At 40.8% G+C, this 20604-nt stretch overlaps 1 protein-coding gene across 1 annotated transcript in view; it reads left to right on the plus strand.

Moving 5' to 3' along the window:
* Positions 1-20604, plus strand: part of CD96 (CD96 molecule) — a 79821-nt gene that overhangs the window by 41885 nt on the left and 17332 nt on the right. The window contains 1 exon segment of the mRNA XM_014567760.2: positions 385-477. Within this exon segment, the coding sequence (XP_014423246.2) occupies positions 385-477 (93 nt within the window).

Raw genomic sequence — 20604 nt, forward strand, 5'->3', positions numbered from 1 at the left:
AAAACATTAGCTGCTATAATTGTTTTACCAGGTCTTGGTTAAATGTTGCTTTCTCTGAGAGGTCAGCCTTCCCTGACCTCTCACTGTTGGTGGGTGCCTCTCCTGTGCATTCCCATGGTGCCCTGCACTTCGCTGTCAGCACTCAACACGGTGCCTGGCTACCTATCTGTTTTCCAGGCTGTGTGCTCCCTGAAGACTGCTCCATGTCTTTGTCATCCACCATTATGCTCCACTGCCTTAGCCATAGCAGGGCAATAATGATGATTTTTAATCAATAATACTCTGTTAGATGAATAAATAAAAGTTTGGGGGGGAACTAAGTTAATACTGTATTTTTTTGGAACCATATTTTGTTCATTATCAATGTCTGCTTCATCCTTTCAGGCCCAGAGAACCCTCCCACAGAGCCTCTGCTCCGTGTTGTGGAATCCACCGTGGGCACCCAGCCTTCTCTAGCCAACAGCATATCTCCTACAAGTAAGGATGTTTCCACACTGCTTTACTTTTCCCGAGGTATTAACCCTTTAACCAAGTAGACTGATGAAGAAAAAGATTTCAGAAGATTTATAACTCATGCCCTTTTCTTATCTATGGCATTTTAGATAAACATACTGAGTACAGTTCTTGTGGCGTAAAAGAGTTAGCACAACTTCCAAAGTCCTTCATTTGAAGGCTTGGCAAAATCAGGGTCAGTAAATATTCAGTGAGAAGTGTACATTCTGTATTTATTGTTAGATAAGTTAATAAATTGACAGTCCTCCTCCACAATTGTGTTCTCCATGGGGTGTTAAAGAAATTGGTTGTCAATGGGGATCCTGTGGACCCGAGGTAGATAGATAGTTTTAAATTTAAATTTGTTCTCGTGCAAATTAATTCTGACAAAGTTGACTATGAGAACTATGAATCCAGCCTCCCAGTGGCATTATTAATAATGGAGGTCAGGCTGGGTCAGTGTTACTATGGCAGAGGGCTAGCAGTGACTTTCAGAAGTTGGCATTGATGCAAACAAATCATAAATCCCCATGTCCATGGCCTTTGTGTCTAACAAAGAACCAAAGTGACTTTCACTAACACACAGAAAAAGTATGTTCTAGAGTAGAAGTGTGGCTTTCATTTCTTATTTAATTAAAACTATCCATTTTAGCTCAAAATGAGAACTGAAAATGGAATAAAACAAAGCAGTCAGGAGGAATGAACAATTCCTTTAGCCTGTAGCCTTTGGCACGTAGCCTGCAGCCACTGTCACAGGTTGATACCTCTCAGAAAATGAGGCATGTGGCAGGGTGAGAAATGCCTGCAAATCACCCAGCAGAAGTTTTACATCCATCTGGTTTCTCCTGATTCTTAAGGCTTTGTCATTTTCTTCTTTATAAGCTGCTTTTTCTTCTACTTCTAACTCATCATTCAGCAATAAACCATAGTAGATTATGGTATCGTTCATTCAACAAATATTGGTATATTCAACAATGGTACCTTAAATCTCTTTAGTGTTCTATGTATTTGTTATCCATTGCTGTATAGCAAATTTACCCCAGAACTTAACAACTTATGAAATACATATTGGCTCACGTGGTTTCCAGGGGTCACAAATCCAGGAGCAGCTTAGCTGAGTGGTGTGAATCAGGTTCTTCCATGTGGTTGTAGTGAAGCTGTTGGTTGGGACACTAGTCATCTGAAGGCTTGACTGGAAATGACGGCTCTGCTTCCAAGCTGAGCATGTTGTTGGCAGGAGACTCAGTTCCTCACCACTTGGGATCTCTCCTCAGGGCTGCTCACAATATGGCAACCTTTTGCTAAACCAAGTAATTCAAGAAATAGAGTCACCAAGACAAAAGCCACAGTGCCTTTTTATGACACAGCTTCCAGACTTGCACACCATTACTTCTGCTATATTCTATCTGTTAGAAGTAAGGCACCAAGTCCAACTCATACTCAAGAGGGAGAAAATTGGGCTCCAGTTCTTGAAAGAAAGGGTGTCAAAGCATTTGTGGACAAATTAAAACAACCACATCCTGTAACTTTTAGAAAATGTTTGCACATAAAATTCAATGTGGTTTTATCTTTTTTATTGTGAGAGGTAGACAGAACAAACATTATTATTTCCATTTTCCAGATGGGGACACTGAGTTGCTGAGAGCTTAAATGATCACATGACTAGTAAGTGGCAAAGTTAGTATTCACACCAAAGTCTTCTGACTCTAAATCTAGTTCTCAGTGCATTAGGTAGCATGTTTTCTCCAGCTGGGCTAAATACTTCATGAGGACAGGGATGGTATTTGTTTTGCTTCCTTACACGTGCCTAGCAGAGAGTAGGCAGTGCAAAAAATAGTTGAATAAATGAATAAAAAATAATGAATGAGAATAATGTTTCTTCACTATGTAAATATCAGTTAATAGACTCAAAAACATTGTCAAAAAAAGATAATTTGTTTTGCTGCTTTCAAAAAGGTTGCAGTGCACTTGGAGAGAGATGATACGCACATAGGAAAAGTATCAGTCTAAACAGTAGCATACAAGGTGCCATGTTTTATAGAATTAAAATGCTCAGGGAGAGGAACAGACCAAGAAGTCTTAGGCTTTGAGTATGGAAAGGTCCCTATGAGTTTTTGGAGTCAGGAAGTGTTACTTAAGACAGATGAAATAAGCTGACCCTTGAATTACATATTGTGTTTATTTGACTAAGTTGAGAGCTGGAAAAAACATTTTAAACAAAGAAAACAAAGTGAGCCTTTGTGCACTGGTAAAAATATTCATGGGAATTTGACAATATTAGTAGATAAGTTTGGGTCAGAGAAGTGGGATTGTGCAGCAGAGAAGCAAGGATGAAGATTGGAAAATGCAGACTAAAGAGAGCCTTAAGCCCCAGTCTAAGGATTCTAAATGTTATCCCTTAGGAAATGGGAGGGACCCCATTAGACCTTTTTTTAGAAGGGAAGTGACATAATTCATTCACCAAATACTTATTGAGCACTTACTATGCACCAGGTACTCTTCTAGGTGTTGGAAATATAACAGTAAACAAAAGAGAAAAAAACACTCACACTGTCATGGCATGTACATTCTGCCAATTGAACACAGAAATGAATTACTTCTAGCTGAGTTTTCTGTGGGGTTAGTTGACATACACTAAATTCTTTCATCAGATCAAATACCATTCTTATTTCTGTGAAGAAATTCAAGGAAAAGAAAAGGATACTTGTTACCCTAAAAAATCTACAATCTAATATAGCTCTAGTATTAGAGAGGTTGAAAGGGCACAGTCAAATAAACATATTTGTTAAAAAGCAGAAAGCATGCTACCTGATCTACTATCATACTAAGCTGATACAGTTGGGAAATTTCTGAAGAATCAAAAGACCTCCTTATTATAAACACCCACCACATTGGACCTCAGAACTATTAAAGATCAATGATTCTCACCAGAGTAATTTTGCCTCCACCCCCCCCACCTCAGGGACATGTACAGTATCTTGGGACATTTTTGGCTGCCACAGTTAGGGGGTTGATGGTGCTACTAGCATCTCTCGGGCAGAGGCCAAAGATGCTACAACACGAACAGGACAACCTCCACAGCAAAGAATTATCCCGTCTGCAAAGTCAGTAGGGCTGAGATTGAGAAGCCCTGTTTTAAATTCAGGCTCCAATATAATAAAAGTAGCTATTTCTCACTTTACAAAATCTGCACCTCTGTCAAGGTAGTAACAAGATTGTATTTGGAACAATTTTCAGTCCGATTTTTATATGTCAAAAAACATGTTAAATCAATGGCTGGTTATATCTAAATAAAACTTATCTACTTAGAATAAACATTGAATTACAACTGAAAAATCTAAATTTTTTTGGCAACCTGGAGGGTAACTTGTGAAGTCACATGATGACCGACTGCCTCAGAAGCTGGTAGGATTCGCCCTTGTGTGTTCTTTCAAGAAAGGAAGCGAGATGAAACATGTCATGGAAACCAACTTCAAAAGGCTTTGGTTTCATTCCAGACTCTAAGATATAGTGAACTGTATAATTCAGTCTGAATTTTTAAGCCACAGATCTTGCTGCAAACATATAATTCATATTTTTTCCTCAATGAAAGGATATTTTTTAAACAACTGTAGAAAATAATGGACACAATGGAACCTTATAACTCATAATCCACTGCAAGGGCTACCCAGGGAAGCCTAGCTCAATTCAGCCTGAACTAACTGGCGTTCTCAGCACTGTCCTAGGGAAGGACAGGAGGCTGACAGGTGACGTGATGAGATGAGACAAGCCCACATGGAACCATCAGAGACCCCTGACAAATCTAGGGAGGAGCAGTACTGGTAACTCCGGGCCTTGCAGGACTCCGAGCAGAGCCCTGTGCCTCCCAGCTCACTGGCTATGAATTGCTCCTCAGAGAGCAGGCCTCAGAAACACCAGCCCCAACTATGATCATCATCCAAGACATTTGTTCATTCAACAAGTAAGCCAACTATGAGCCAGGAATTTTTGAGTTCTTGGGAGACAGTGACGAATGAAACAGGCAGGCCCCCAGCTGCTCAGAGCTTATGACTGAGCCAGACCCACTTCCTGGCCTCCCATTTCACTGGCCACTAGGCCAGAGGCCTTTTGGCTCAGCCTTCTATTTATATGTCTGTACACAACTCTTTGACCTGAGGGCATTGATTTTGATATTAAACCCTCTCTAAAAACTTAGCAAGTCCTCACAGTCTGGATCCTCCTACTCCTGGAAGCTCTGAGTGCAATACCAGGTCCACTCGGGTTCTAACCATTGGCCAGCTCTCCAGGTGAGCACACCTGATCCTTGGAGAGCAGGGGGTCAGACCTGAGGCGTACAGACGGAAGGAAGCAGTTACCCAGGGTATGCAGTGAAGGAGTCAGGACACCTCTGCTGCTGTCCCATAGTTTCTGCCTCTATCATATGTATCCAAACACCAAAAATTAAGAAAAATAAATGCGTTCTGAGGCAGAGAGTGGAATCAAGGAAGTTACACAGCAGGTCTGGAAAGAAATATAGTCTCAAATGGAAGATAGATGAGAGACAGATCCTCAGACAAAGACATAAAATGAAATGAGCGTAGGACATGGAAAGACAAGCAGGGTGAGTTCTACAGTGCTTGTTAGGGAGGGGCTGCAAGTTGCTCAGGTGAGGTAGAACCAGGTGAAGGTTAAGATAATGGGCTGTGGATTTGGGCTGTGATCTGGACAACAAAAAGCAGCCACTGTGGCTTTCTGAGTATATGAAAAATGTAAGTAAAATAGAAGACCAAATGATGTAGATGTAAAGTGATAATGTTCTGAACTAGAATGGGCAGATATAAAAGTGGAGAGTACTGTGTGTGACAGAAGACTCAGCAGAGTTGTCTGCCTCAATATGGGGGATAAATAAAAGCTGCTTAGAAAACTATCATCAAAGGCCTTCCAGGTTTTTTTTTTTTTTTCACTAGTAATTACCTAAAATTTTTCACCAACTGGCATGGTTGTATTGTAGGACTAAGCAATAATTGTAACAATCCTTGTTAGTGTTTGAGTGCCTCTGTGTGTGTGGCACCATTCTCAACTAGTAAATGTATTCTCTTATTTAAGCTTCCTCAAAACACAGTAATATATGTACTATTATTATCCGTCCCCATTTTATAGATGAAGATACAAAGGCATAAAAAGGTTACAAAACTCACCCAAAGTCATGCAGAAAGTGAAACAGACAGAAAGGAGTCCAGACAGCAACTTCAAACTGCCTCTGAGAGTGCATGTTGGGTGCTCAGTATAAGTCTTTAGACGTTGAATACCCCTTCCAGTGTGAAGCTGGCATGGCTGCCCTGAAAAGGTCAATATGGCGGCTATGCTTTCATTAATCTTTCCCTTCTCTGGGCCAGTGCTTTCCGAGAAATGCAGCCTCTGGAAGTGGGCTAACAGGTCCTCAGTTGGAAATAAATTGGAGGAAAAGGCCCTCCTCCATCCATTACCCTTTCTCTTCTCGGCATAATTATACTATAATCCTTACTTCGCAGAGATGCGTACAGAATCCGTACAAACTCCAGTGCTCTCCCTTGAATCCTGGGAATTCTAGATTTTGCATCTCTCACAACCTTTTATCTGGGGCACACATTACAGATTGTTAAAGAATTTCCCAATTTTTTCTATACCTGTCACCTGTAAGTCAAGGGTAGTTTCCTCAATGACTGATTTACTCTGGGTATTTGTTTACTCAGTTCCCCCCTTTGAAGTGAGGTACCTCCAGGGAAAATCTATTAGACATCCCATTCTTCCATTCGTTTCATAGTTATTGAGTGTTGATGAATGTACCACATGGTGTATGATGAGCTCTGTCCTGCTTATTGTCATCTTCCCCCCAAGGGAGCTCTAAAAATCCTTCCTAGATGGTTAATCCAGCAGTACACATTGCCTTTAGCCATTCAGTGAGCACATGTTCACCAAACAATCTGCATCCCACAGGAAAACAGTTGTATGCAGAAATTAAGGTTTCACAACACACGCCTCCTTTATGCTGACTGAGGGTCGTTATCCACTTTATCCTGACAGCGGGAGTTGACGGGGCTGACTCACGTGTGTTTAGATGTAGGTGATGACTTATGTTCTTTTCAGTGCAGTTGTCTAGTTGATGCCATTATGGGTTTAAAGGCTCTTTGTGCTGCAGGTGAATTGATGGAATACAATTACACATTTGTCAAGGAGACTCTGGGTAGCTGTGTCAATAAATGTGATGTCAACAGAGTGGAAGGTCAAGTGAAAAATATTACTATTTGAGAAAATAAGTTAAACTTTTAGGTTTAATTTTACATGAGCATAGGTAAAGTCTTGGACATTGAGCTTGATGAACCAGATCCCTATGACAACAGCAACCTGAACTTACAAATAACTTTTACCTTTGTGTTTAGTTGAACAAATAAGTTGAACTCTGTAGGTTAGCAAAAAATAATTTTCTTTTTGTGCATCATTTCCTGTCCAAGCAAGCTCTATTGAGTTTCTTCCTAGCCTTTGAAAGAAATTTTAGGTGATTTTTTCTTTGACTTTATTGGTGATTTTCACATAATAAATATTGTCTGATCCCTTTTAGCCACAAGAACAGATTTGTGTCAGTAATTTTAAAAAGCTTGTGAGTGTCATGTCAAAATTTGCAAAACTTAATTCACTCCGGGACTTCCCCACCTCCTCTCCAAGTGTGGTCTCACTCAGCTCTGAAAGTCTGGGACGTGAGGCTGTCTTTTCCGTCTGTGGGGGTCAAGGAGAGACAAGGGAGATATCTTTGAGATTTCCTGGCCCCATCTTCTCCTCCATTACTAGTTGTTGGCTTGGAACTCTCTTTGGCAGCCACAGCGTGGGGAAAACAGGGGCGAAGTAAGTAAGGAAAGACCTTCCTTGCCAGGCTGACTATTATCTGACCTAGGTACCCTAAGGATGGAAAGAATAAAAATTGATACTTTAATGTCATGGGGCACTTTGGCAGATTTCTCAGAAATCTGTGACTGGCCTGTAGATTCTGTCCCCCTGCTGTGGGCCGTGCCTCTCTTTCGGTCTCCTCCTTACCCCATCCCTGCAGCCTGTAAGCATCTGGAGGCTTGTCTGCTTGGGAGCTTTTTGTTCCTCTCAGTATTTTGGGGAGTAAAGATTTCTTTTCGTAGCATCCTGTTTTGTCTGGGAAAACGTGTTCCTTGGCCGCCTGTTTGGGGGAGGTGCTCCTCTTCCCAGGGGGGCTGTACCTCTCCTCTCTATGCCCATTTAACACAGCTGCCCAAGCAGGGCTCCCAGTGTAGTCTCTTTAGCCTGAGTCAGTCACCAGCCTCCTTTGTTCCAGACTCCAGCACACAGAGGCCAAGAGCTCTGAGGGGTCTCTTGAAATGACACTTCACTTGGACTAAGGTGAGGCGGCATCCCTTTCTTTCCCTACTCCATGAAAAGGGACTTAACTCACAGCACCCTGACAGCTCTCTCTAAAGAAATCCTCACCAGGGCTGCTTCTCTCCCTGTTCATAGCCTTGAGGTTGTTGATGGACCTGAACTGACAGAACCCATTCTACTCTATCTTCACATGTCCTTCATAGGTGGTCTAGAACTCTGCTCCAGAAGTGAGAATGACTTGCCTATAATTTCATTCTTAGCCTCTGGGACCTCACCTAAAAGGGATGTACGAAGAGTTCCATTTGAAAATTCTGTTCTGCATTAACCATTGCAATTAAAAGAAATTCAGTGACACCAACAACAACAACAAAAAAAAGAAACCAAGAAAACAATCCATTTACAATAGCATCAAAAAAGGATAAAACACTAGGAAATTTAATCAAGAAAATGAAAGATCCGTACACTGAAAACTATAAAACATTGATGAAAGACATTGGAGACATGCAAACAAGTGGAAAGACATCCAGTGTTCATGGATTGGAATAATTAATATTGTTAAATTGTCTACACTACTCAAAGCAATATACAGATTCAGTGCAGTTCCCTATCAAAATTCCAATGAATTTTTCACAGAAATAGAAAAACAATCTTAAAATGCATATCTACAAAAGACACCAAATAACCAGTGCAATCTTGAGAAAGGACAGAGTTGGAGGCACCACACTTCCTAATTTCTCACTATACTACAAAGGGGTAGTAATCAAAACAGTATGATACTTGCATAAGACAGGCACGTAGGCCAAGGAAACAGAATAGAGAGCCCAGAAATAAACCCAAGCAAATACGGTCAACTAATTTTTAACAAAATTACCAAGAATACACACTGGGAAAGGAAAGGCTCTTCAATAAATGGTGCTCGGGAAACTGGATATGTTTCCACATGCAAAAGAATGAAATTGGACCCTTTTCTTACACAATACACAAAAATCACCTCAAAATATATTAAAGACAAACATAAGATCTGAAACTATAAAACTTCTAGAAGAAAACATAGGGAAAAACTTGACATCAGTTGGCCTTGGCAATGATTTTTTTGATGTGACACCAAAAGTTCAGGCAGCAAAAGCAAAAATAAACAAGTGTACTACATCAAACCAAAAAAACCCTGCACAACAAAGAAAACAACCAACAAAATTCAAAAGCAACCTATGGACTGGAAGAAAGTATTTGCAAATTATAAATCTGATAAAGGGTTAATATCCAAAATATATAAGGAACTTAGTTCAATAGCAAAGCAAGAAACAAACTGTTAAAAAAAGAGACAATAGATCTGAATAGATATTTTTTTAAGGAAGACATACAAATGGCCAAAAGGTATATGAAAAGGTGCTCAACATTGCTAATCATTAAAGAAATTCAAATCAAACCACAGTGAAATATCACCTCACACTTGTGACAATGTGTCACAATGCAACAAAAGTAAAGATAAACAAGTGTTGGTGAGGATATGGAGTAAAGAGAACCCTTGTACACTGTTGGTGAGAATGTAAATTGATGCAGCCATTAATGGAAACCAGTCTTTGAAGTTCCTAAAAAATTTAAAAATAGAACTACTATTTGATCCAGCAATCTCTCTTTTTGGTATATACAGAAAGGAAATGAAATCAGCCACCTCTATGAGATAATCTGTGTGCCCATGTTCAAATAGATATGGAAATAGCCTAAGTTCCAATTGATGGGACCAAAAAAATTTATATATATATATATATATATATAATTTGACCTTAAAAAAGGAAATCCTACCATATGCAGTGGATGAACATAGAGGACATAATGCTTCAGTGAAATAAGCCAGACACAAAAAGAAAAAAAACTGCATATATGTGGAATCTAAAAAGAGTCAATTACATGGAAGCAAAGAGTAGAACAGTAGTTACCAGGGCCAGGGAGCTAGGAGAGACGGGATGACGTTCGTCAAAGTGTACAAAGTTGGAGTTAAGTAGGACTAGTAAGTCTAGAGAGCTAATGTATAGCATAATGACTATAGTTAATACTACTGGATTGTATATTGGAAATTTGCTAAGAGTAGATTTCACGTGTTCTTGGCACACTAGAAAGTATGCGAAAGGAGATGGTGTGTTAACTGACTATAGTAATCATTCTACTATGTATATGTATATCAAATCATCATGTGTACACAGTAATATATTCAATTTTATTTAAAAATTTTTAAAATGAGTAAGTAAAATAAAATAAATGTAATGAAAATGAAGCAAACATGATGAGGTGATTGATGGTTTACCTACTGAGACGGTCCACTGAAAGCTATAGGTTTGGGCACAGTGTGATGGATTGAAAAGTAATAGACAGAGTTCTAAAAGTGAGGCCAAGGTGAGGATGCTTGAAGAAAATGGGGAAAGACAAGAGAAAGAAGGAAAGGAAGAGTATTAGCATGGATAGTGCCTTCCTCATGGGTTATTAAAAGCAGCAGAAGAGGCAGACCTGCAAAACACCTAATATAGTACCTGGTTCATAGTAAGTGTCAGAAAGCTGCATTTTATTATTAGTTCCCTTAAATCCCTTTGGGAACATAGTAGGAACCCAAGTTAGGAAATAGAGTGGTTGATTAATTAACCAGTCTGTTTTTGTCTAAATTGTGTGTTTTAATAAAAACAAAAAGTCTAGAATTATGTGTCCTACTTCTACTTGAAATAGATTCAGATGTAAATAAAACCCGCCAGGATCTAGGTCACATGAGTGGAGGAGAGGCGGGGGCAGTGAGCTAGGGCAGATATCTGTCAATGGCCTGAAAGGCCACAGGTTACATCCAGTTTACTACATTCCCACTACTCTAGCCACCGCTCACTCACTGTTCTTCACCTGAAGTGGTCTCCTTGCTGATCTTCCAACGTGCCTCAGCTGCCCCCACCTCAGGGCCGTTTTACTTGTTTCCTCTGCCTGGAAATTCTTCCCTCTAAATCCACATGGCTCACGCCCTCGTCTTCTCCCACTCTTTGTTCACACGTCACCTTCTCAGTGTGGCTTTCCATGACCAACTCATTTAAAACTACAACACCCCCATCCTACCCCCGTCCCCTTTTCCTGTTTTATTTTTCTCCGTAGCATCTTTTAGCATCTTGTGTAATTTATTTTTCTGGCTCCTCCCTACAAGAAACTAAATCCCATGAGGCAGGGTTTTTTGTCTGATTTGTCTACCGATGTATCTCGATCACCTAGAAGAGTGATAACACATGGTTATCAATAAGTATTGATAACTCAGTAAATATTTGAGGGGTTAAGAATATTTTCTAAAGTATGAAGGAGAATGTGACTAACAATGGAAGAGTTTTGGAAAGAGCAGAAGAAAGCTCCCTAAAGAAAAAGGCACCTGGTCAGGGCCCGCAGTTGGCGTAGTCTCATCACAGGAAACTGAGAGGTGATGTTGGGCGAGAGGAGACAGGCAGAGGCTGTAAATGCCTTCAACTCTGGGCGGATGCATGTTAGGGACCAGGACTGAGCCCTTCCGTGGCTAAGCCCTGGTTCTGATGACGCGTCCTGTAACAAGGCTGCCTGTACTTTAAGGCTACCAGACTGGAAAGAATATAATCTTTGGTGTTAGACAGGCTTGAGTTCAATTCTTACCTCTGCCACCTACTAGCTCTGTAACCCAGGGCAAGTTTTTTCACCTTTCTAATACTGTTTCTTTATCTTAAAAAACAGAAGTAATATCATCTAGCTCATATAGTTATTATGACTAGGAAATGTGAAAATGCATAAAGAGCAATGATAAAGCAAAGGCTCACACAGTCCAGTCCGAGAAGGATGTCGTGATCAAAAGAAGGGTCCAGCGAGCAAAATTCATCTTAAAATAAATCAGTACCTTTACTTATATTTTTCAATTCTTTGAGGGAGTAAGCAATGATCAAATCAATATTTCTTTTTTGTTGTTGTTGTTACCATTTTATTCCTTACCCTTCTCTTTAGTCCTTACCCTATCACCACTTCTCATCTGTCTCTTTTATTTGGTACATAGTAATCCTTATTATATAATTAACTTAAATTGTTTGGAAACTATTTCAATATTTCCCCCCAATTAATCTGCTGTGGGGCCTCTAGCGTTTCCCTGCCTTTCCCTTCTCCGGCCGTGAGAGGGGCAGTCACTGGGCAGATGGCAGGAGTCCAGGTTAAGAGATTTGGCTCTGCTTCACAATGTCACAAGGAGGCGACCAGAATTAGCTCTTAGAGAACAAGTTTCTGTCTCCTCCATTCGACTCAGAACTGCCTAGAGCTGTCTTCTGACTTAATGGAACTTCCAGGGATAACATAGAGGGAAATTTTTCATCTTAGTGAAAAAAATTTTAAGTTGAAATAGACATGGGCTAGGAAGGTTTCAGATCTCATCTAACCTCTTGGTAGTTTGTGAATTAATACAGCAAGACATCTTGTACAAAGTGGTGTTTTCTTCTAAAACCCTTCTTCTTTCCTGGAAACAAAGGATCATTATTATGTATCTCTGGACACGTACAAGGTTTAGTAACAATAAACACCCAAACTGAAGAAGAAATAAACAACCATCAAACAACTGTCTGTTGCTGGGTTTGGCATTCTACTTGCCAACATGATATGTCATAATGTAGAACCAACTCTGGAATGTTGAAGAGATTTTGCTCTCGTAAGTGTAAACATAACCTTGAAACAGAAAAGACAAGAGCTAACATGGCTTATTCACATGCTGAAGTATCTAACATGAATCTATTAAAGACGTGACTGAAAATAATATGAATACAATTATTTTAACATGCTGTACTTGATGTGCAGAGATTGTCAGATGCATATGTCCTCTTATAGTTACAGAATCTCCAGGTCAGGCTCTAGGAAGGGATAGCTTTTAAAACAGAAGCAAAACAAAACCAAACAACCCTGAGAAACCAGCAGCGCTGGCTGCTGCTGGCATGCCACAGTTCGATCACTGTCCTGCCACTGCTGAGGCCATGGCGTGCACTGTGACAGCTCTCAGTTCAGTTCAACATGCAGAACAAATGCTCCCTGGATGCTTGTAATGGCCCAGCCCTGGAATAGACAGGTACCACATTGCTACTACTAAACCACAGTGTGTGAGACCACGTGCAGGGCCTTTGAACTTGCTGTGGCCTCTGCCTGAAAGCTCCCACGGCCCCCTTTCTGCCTCCATTCTCCTTCTATATTTCTCAGGGCAGCATTCCTGGGACTCTGACTTGGTCTTCCCTCCTTCATGTGTTCTCATACTTGGATTGGTTTGTGTGGTTCTCCGGTTAATGTCCATGTCCTCCATGAACTTAAACTCCAGGGGAGCTCGTCATTGTGTCCCCAGTGGCAGACATGATGCCTGGAAGATAGAGGCTCCCAAATGCTGGGTGAATAAATGAAAGAATATAGGCAGGGAGTAGCAAGAGATAACAGTGTGGAGATTGTTAACAATTAGGTCATGTAATACCCAGGGGCCTTTACCTTGAACCATGGTGTAAAGCCAAGGGGAATGGGAGGATTTAATCTGTCTAGGGAAATAGTTCTCTAGCAGGCTTCAGCTCTGACTTCTGCATGATGGCAAGGTCTCATAGTAAAGGGATCATTCTTCCACTAACCTATGCAGCCTGGAACAAACCCTCAGGCCAAGACCGAAACAAAATTCAGCTAGAGTCCAATAAGACTGAAATGACCTTGGGCTCCCTCGAGATAGTGATGGGTCTCACTGATCCTTTTGTGCCCAGAAGCTTATTGGCACATATTCAGCCCTCAGCAAATTCCATAAGCCTACCTGTGAGGGGAGGCTTAGAGCAGCCCTGATATCTACGCCAGGCAGGAGACCCAGTGACTCAAGGATCGAGGCAGGATGCATGCCCGGGGCAGTATTCCTCTTCCCATGAACAACACTCTTAGATGGAATCAAATGAATGAGTTCTCCTTACCCTGCAGTAATTCAGCAGTAAGCAAGGATTTATGTCACATTACTTTCTGACCTCCAGAAAAGAACATTTAATCAGTCATTTCAATACAAATGAAATTCTCAGTTATCACACTTCATCAGGATTCCAGTGAATCCTGCCAGAATTAAATCATGAATTACTAATCAGTGCCATCACCCAGTGTGGGCAATCAGAACCTGTCTGATGCTTGTAAGTAAGAAGTATTTTAAAAGGTGTCTGGCAGTTGCTTATTAGATTTCTCTGTAATGGTGGTACAGCTCATAAGTAAATACTAATTCTCTGATTATTGCCTCGGTCTTTTTCTTCACAATTATCACCATTGTTATGATCGTATCACCACTGTTGAAACCATCCCCTTCTGCTTTCACTTACTAAGTCATTTGGTGACTACTGTGAAGGTCAGTTCTAGGCATGAGAGGGAGGGGGTGGGGGAGAGGAAGGATGAATGAATGAATGAACGAAGACTTGTTGCTGGCCCGCTGGCCCGCGGGAGGGGAGATAAGAGACTGCTGACTGGCAATGAAAGCCGCACGTTCTCCCGCACAAGGAATGGACTCCCAGAGAAAAGGGATCTTTCTTTTCTAATCCTTCTGAGAATTGTTCAAAATGTGGATAGTCTTTCTTCTTTTTACCTCCCTGCTCCACTTCCTCTTTCACCTGTTTTCTCTAGTAATTAGGAGGAGCACATCACCTCTCTCAGGATCTCACAGTATCCAGTGATTACTTATGGCTAGTTGTGTTCTGTGCATTTTTCTTGTATAGATATGAGATAACTTTAAAAATATGTAACAATACAAAATTTTAAAAATAGGTAACTGAAGGAATTACTGCCAAGAGGGACAAAGATAAAGCCATCTCGATGAAAGCGATAAATTCAGATTCACTCGGTGATCTATAGGTTCACAAAATCATAGTGAGCCAGTTGCAGAGAAGCATAGCTGCTCCTGATGCAGAGACTGCCCGGACCCTCCTCTGGAGGGCGCGGTGGAGCACAGCCCGCAACAGACTCACAGAGTGACGATGGCTGACCTCTGCCAGCAGCCCTGCTCTTAGGCAGCCCGCCAGCGTCTAATGCCAGTGCTCACTTCCCAAGTGCAGTTCTGCAGTGACTACGAACGTGATCCCAGTCAGTTTGAGGCAATCTGAGCTTTCTCTGCAAATACTTCATATATCCTGAAGGCAGTCTTTTTGTGCATTATTTCGTATTACCTACCTTTTTTTTTTAATTGTCTCATGGATATTATTTTTTTAATTATTTTTATTGAAGTATAGTTGATTTATAGTACTGTGATAGTTTCTGGTGTGCAGCAAAGTGATTTGGTTATACATATGTCTATATCTATATATATTCTTTTTCATGTTCTTTTCCATTATGGTTTGTTTCAGGATATCAAATATAGTTCCCTGTGCAACACAGTAGGACTTTGTTGTTTATCTATTCTGTATATAGAAGTTTGTATCTACCAATCCCAAACACCTAATTTATCCCTCCTCCCATGCCCTTTCTCCTTTGGTAACCATAAGTTTGTTTTCTATGTCTGTGGAGTTGTTTTCTGTTTTGTAAATAAGTTCATTTGTCTTTTTTTTTAGATTCCACATGTAAGTGATATCATGTGATATTCATCTTTCTCTGATTTACTTACTATGATAATCTCTAAGTCCATCCATGTTGCTGCAAATGATATTATTTCATTCTTTTTTATGGCTGAGTAATACTCCATTGTATATACATACCACATCCTTTTTATCCACTTATCTGTCGATGGACATTTAGGTTGCTTCCATGTCTTGGCTGTTGTGAAATAGTGTTGCTATGAACATTAAGGTGCATGTATCTTTTCAAGTTAGAGTTCCCTCCAGTTATATGCCCAGGAGTGGGATTGCTGGATCATATGTCTATTTTTAGTTTTTTAAGGCACCTCCATACTGTTTTCCATAGTGGCTGCACCAATTTACATTCCCACCAACAGTGTAGGAGGAGTCCCTTTTCTCCACACCCTCTTTAGCATTTATCGTTTGTGAACTTTTTAATGATGGTCATTCTTACCAATGTGAGGTGACACCTTATTGTAGTTTTGATTTGCATTTCTCCAATAATTAGCGATGTTGAGCATCTTTTCATATGCTTGCTGGTCATCTGTATGTCTTCTTTGGAGAAATATCTGTTTAGGTCTTCTTCCCATTTTGTAATTGAATTATTTGTTTTTGTTGTTGTTGTTATTGAGTTGTATGAGCTGTTTGTTTATTTTGGAAATTAAGCCCTTGTCGGTTGCATCATTTGCAAATTTCTTTTCTAGTCTGTAGTTTGTCTTTTCATTTTTTATGGTTTCCTTTGCTGTGCAAAAGCTTATAAGTTTGACTAGGTTCCATTTATTTTTGCTTTTATTTCCATTGCCTTGGGAGACTGACCTAAGAACATTGCTGTGATTTATGTCAAAGAATGTTTTGCCTATGTTCTCTTCTAGGAGTTTTATGGTGTCATGTCTTATATTTAAGTCTTTAAGCCAGTTTCAGTTTATTTTTGTGTATGGTATGAGGGAGTGTTCCTACTTCATTGATTTACATGCAGCTGTCCAGCTTTCCCAACACTGCTTGCTAAAGAGATGATCTTATCTCTACTGTATATTCTTGCCTCCTTTGCCAAAGATAATTGACCATAAGTTTGTGGGTATATTTATGGGCTCTCTACTCTGTTCCACTGAACCTTTCTTAATGAGTGGTGGGAGGCAGTGAGCCAGAAGTTACAGTGACCACACAAGAATGTGAACCACTGGTGGCTCAGTAAGGTGAAAGAGGATGGTTGTAGGTGACTCTGCCAATAGAAATTACAATCTCTTCACAGAGCTGATGCCTGTCAAGCAGCTGCTCTCTTGCTCTCTTCACCCCAGACAGGTAGCCCTTTCTGATGCAGGCTTTGGAATGTAGTTCTTGACTTGGGCTAGCCTGAGGAAGGAGGGGTTGGTTACCTCAAATCAGCCTCCTTCTAGAAAGACCAAGGGAAATGGGGCAATGGTAGAACTCAAGAGGTTCAAGTCAACTATTGCTATAATACCCTTGTATTTTCAACACCTGAACTAAACTGCAGATGACATATTATATAGCTTTCAGCACTCACCTCATGCCAGGCACTCTTCTAAGTACTTTATATGTGTGACAATTTCTCAGTTGTCACAATCATCCTACTAGAAAAGTACTGTTATTTTACAAGTGGGGAATGTGAGAAAGAGAGAAAGGTCAATAGACTTTACCAAGATCATACATCTAACCTAGAACAAAGCCAGGATTCAACCCCAAGAGTCTTGCTCTGGCACTCATGCTTTTAATAGCTAAGGTATACCACTTTTGCAAATCTTCAAATGGTTTGCAAATGTTTCCTAGCATGTATGCAAGTTGATAGGTCTAACGCGGTGGCTTCCTAGTAGTTGACAGCTACATGGAAATCTGTCTTCTTAGGAGCATTTGACTCCACTGACCCAGCATCTGGTACACAGTGTTCACCAACCAACATTTGCTGAATTGGACTGACTGGTCCTGCGTCTGAAAACCCTCAGTCACCTTGGTTTCTCTAACATCATACCCCCTGGCTTTCTTTCTGTCCCTGTCTCCCCCTTTTCAATCTCCTTTTCTTCTGCTGGTACCTTACATGGAAGTGTTCCCCATTGATCCATCCTAGGCCCACATCTCTTCTCCCTGGACCCATCCTCCTTGGAGCTCTCAGTTACTCCAATTATTGTCTACATGCTGATGTCACAAATAATTCATTTGCAGCCTGGTTTCACTCTAAGATTCAGACTCACATGATCAACCCTTTGCTGCAACTGAATGTCTCATATGCCCTCAAAATCAATCTGTCTAAAATTTACTTCATCTTCATGCCTCTGGCCCTTCTTAAATTTATTTTCCTCTGTTTATTTTCTCAGCTAATGACACCTTGATCCAAAAAGCTGCCCAAGCTGGAAAACTGGGATTATTTTGACCTCTCTCTTCCTTATTGCCTACATTCAGCCATTCACTAAGCCCTGCTGAGTCCACATTTGAAACCTGTCCACGTCCCTTCTCCCCCACAGCCTTAAACGTATAGTCCAAGCCACCCTTCATTTACCTGGAGATCGGAGCATCTTGTAAGGACTAGTTGGATATTACTTCCTCCATGGGATCTTGGGATATAGCTTCTTCTTCCTTCTCTTTCATCATCCCTTTACTTCATGCTGAGTGCCTCCAACATTCTGATCAGACTTCAGTCCTCTCCCACCTCGTCTGCCCACACTGCTTGGAACACTCTTCTCCTTACCACTTCTCCTTCTCCAACTTGTCTTGCTAATTCCTGTCATCCTTCAAGCCTAGCTGATAAGTCACTTGCTTCAAAAAGCCTCCCCTGAGCTCCTATGTCCTGGTTGTGTGTTCCTCCTCTGGAATCCCACAGCACAGTGTATTTTCTCTGCCATAATATGTAACATCTCATACTGCAATTCTGTTTTGATTGTTTGTAAGTGAAAGGAGACTGCAGTAACAACAAATTCCAAAATTTCATTTTGTTCATTTATACTTGATATGATATAAATTTGTTTATCCTAACAAAGAGCCAACAAAGGGCCAAGCTAGTAGCTGGGTTCTCTGCTCCATAGTCATTCAAGAACCCAGGCTGTGGCAGCTCTGTCACCCTGCATCATAATATCTGGATAGTACATAGAGACAGATCATGGAAGATCACACAGGGGGCGTTTTGTAGTCAGGCCTTGATGACAACCATCACTCTTACTCACAGTCCAATGCTTGGGATTTGGTTCCCGGCCACCACACCTAACTGCTCAGGAGGCTCAGAAGTGCAGTCTCTCTGTGGTGAGGAGAAGAGGACTAGGTTTGGTGATCACCCCGTAATCCACCACCCTGAACTTTAGTCTCATTAAACTGTCTACTCCATGGGATAGGGGCGAAATTCCTCTTTCTCTTCACTTCATCCCCCATTCTGGTACATGCTGGGAACTGGCTGTTTGTTGGACAAATGAAGCTGTGCATATCCCATCTTGAGAACATTTTTCTGCCCACCCCAATGCTGGCTGCCCATTTTTGTTCCTCATACAGCATCATGTGGGGCAGCCTCTAACACATCTCCCCATATCTGACTGGGTTCATGGAGCTAGGGTGTAGTGTGTCTTTGGTGTTGATTGCATTCATGGGTGTATTGCAAAATGATTGTTGTTGATTAGCTCTTGTGTAGACTACTTATAAAGCATGTTACCAGTTTACCTATTTATCTTACATATACTTCTTTTAGAAATGTGATTACCCATGGTTTCTACTGAAGGCATACCCTTTCCCAGAATTGAGGTACCCGGCAAGTTGCCATGCTCTTCACTAACTAAAGTGTGAGGGTGAGTGAGCATCATGGCTGACACACTGTAAGGATATTGTTGAGAGTGTTGTACACATTATACAGTATCCTGTTTATAAAGACTGGGGGGAGGGGAATTCTTTTTAATCACAATAGAACAAATAATTGTGCTTCTTTTAAAAATTGACTGTTTTTCTCTAATAGTGTTCATCAATGGCATAACATATGTTTTATTTCTTAGCATTGTCACTAGAAAGTTCTGGCCAAATGTGCAGCCCGTATCTACTAGGAGAAAACCACATCAAGAAACGCATTTAATGTAATATCACCACTCAGGTTTCAACGAAACTCAGCTTGCTTTTTCTAATAATTTTTTCTTTGACCTATTTTCCCTTTCTATCCACTTCTTTTATCTTCCGGCACTGCATATTTATGGAAACCACCATAAATGTGTTTGGGAACAAGGGAGAAACACATATAAATAAAATCTATTAAAGATTTGTCTTCCCAAGAGACATAAACATGTTTCAGTGGGCTGTGGCTGGGTATTTTTCTTCTTCAGTCTACTTTGCTTTATCTCTAGAGATATTTTCAAATGAATATGAATTAGTCTTTCATTTTGAGGGGAAGAGAGGGAAGTGGAAAATGGGAAATGATGGCTTGTGAAGATGGAGATGATTCTGAAAGCTAAAAATTGAAGTACTTATTAAACCATATTTAGCATGTGAAAATGTTACGGGTAATTGGGAAAATCCACTGCAATGTAAGTTCCACGAGGTTGAGGGCTTAGTCTTCCTTACGCACTGCAGGCGGAGTAGAGCCTGGCACATAGCAGATACTAGAACAGTGTATTTTTAAAGTGTGAATGTAGTATACTCGGAGTTAGGGGAACTGGGTTAATATCAAAGAAATGATATTGAATAACTGGTATCTGTGGGTCCGTCACCAGTTGTGGGTTCTGGCCAGCAGAAGTCCCACCGAGACGGAACGAATTACTCAAGACTCTGTGGAAAAGTCAAGAGAGTGAGAGGGAGTCCAGAGCCAACTCCACGAGCCTCTGAAATCTCCCGTATTTATTGAGTACAGTCAAAGGAGGAATGCAGGAATTTAGGGAAGGACAGGGTGGGATCACGATGAGTACAATGGCTTTGTTTATTGTTGGTGTTTGGCTCAAGGTCAGAAGACCCTTTTTGGTGAATCATGTTCATGTTGAGCCTTTCAGCTTATCAGGGCAGAACTATGAGAATCAGCTGCTTAACAACTTGGACTCAGGCTGTGCCTGTCTTAAGTTGCCCCTCTCAGAGGATCTTACCGGTCATTGGCTAACCAGCCTTCTCACCTCTGAGTCTGCAGCTTTTTATAAGTTGTATACCATTCCAGCCGAAGGCTGTTTTGGGGATAGAAGACTATCTAACAGCAGGCACGCCCAGCGTTTATAGCCGGGGGCCTGGGTCGTTG

The sequence above is a fragment of the Camelus ferus genome, chromosome 1 (genome assembly GCF_009834535.1).
Source record: "Camelus ferus isolate YT-003-E chromosome 1, BCGSAC_Cfer_1.0, whole genome shotgun sequence".
NCBI classification, from domain to species: domain Eukaryota; kingdom Metazoa; phylum Chordata; class Mammalia; order Artiodactyla; family Camelidae; genus Camelus; species Camelus ferus.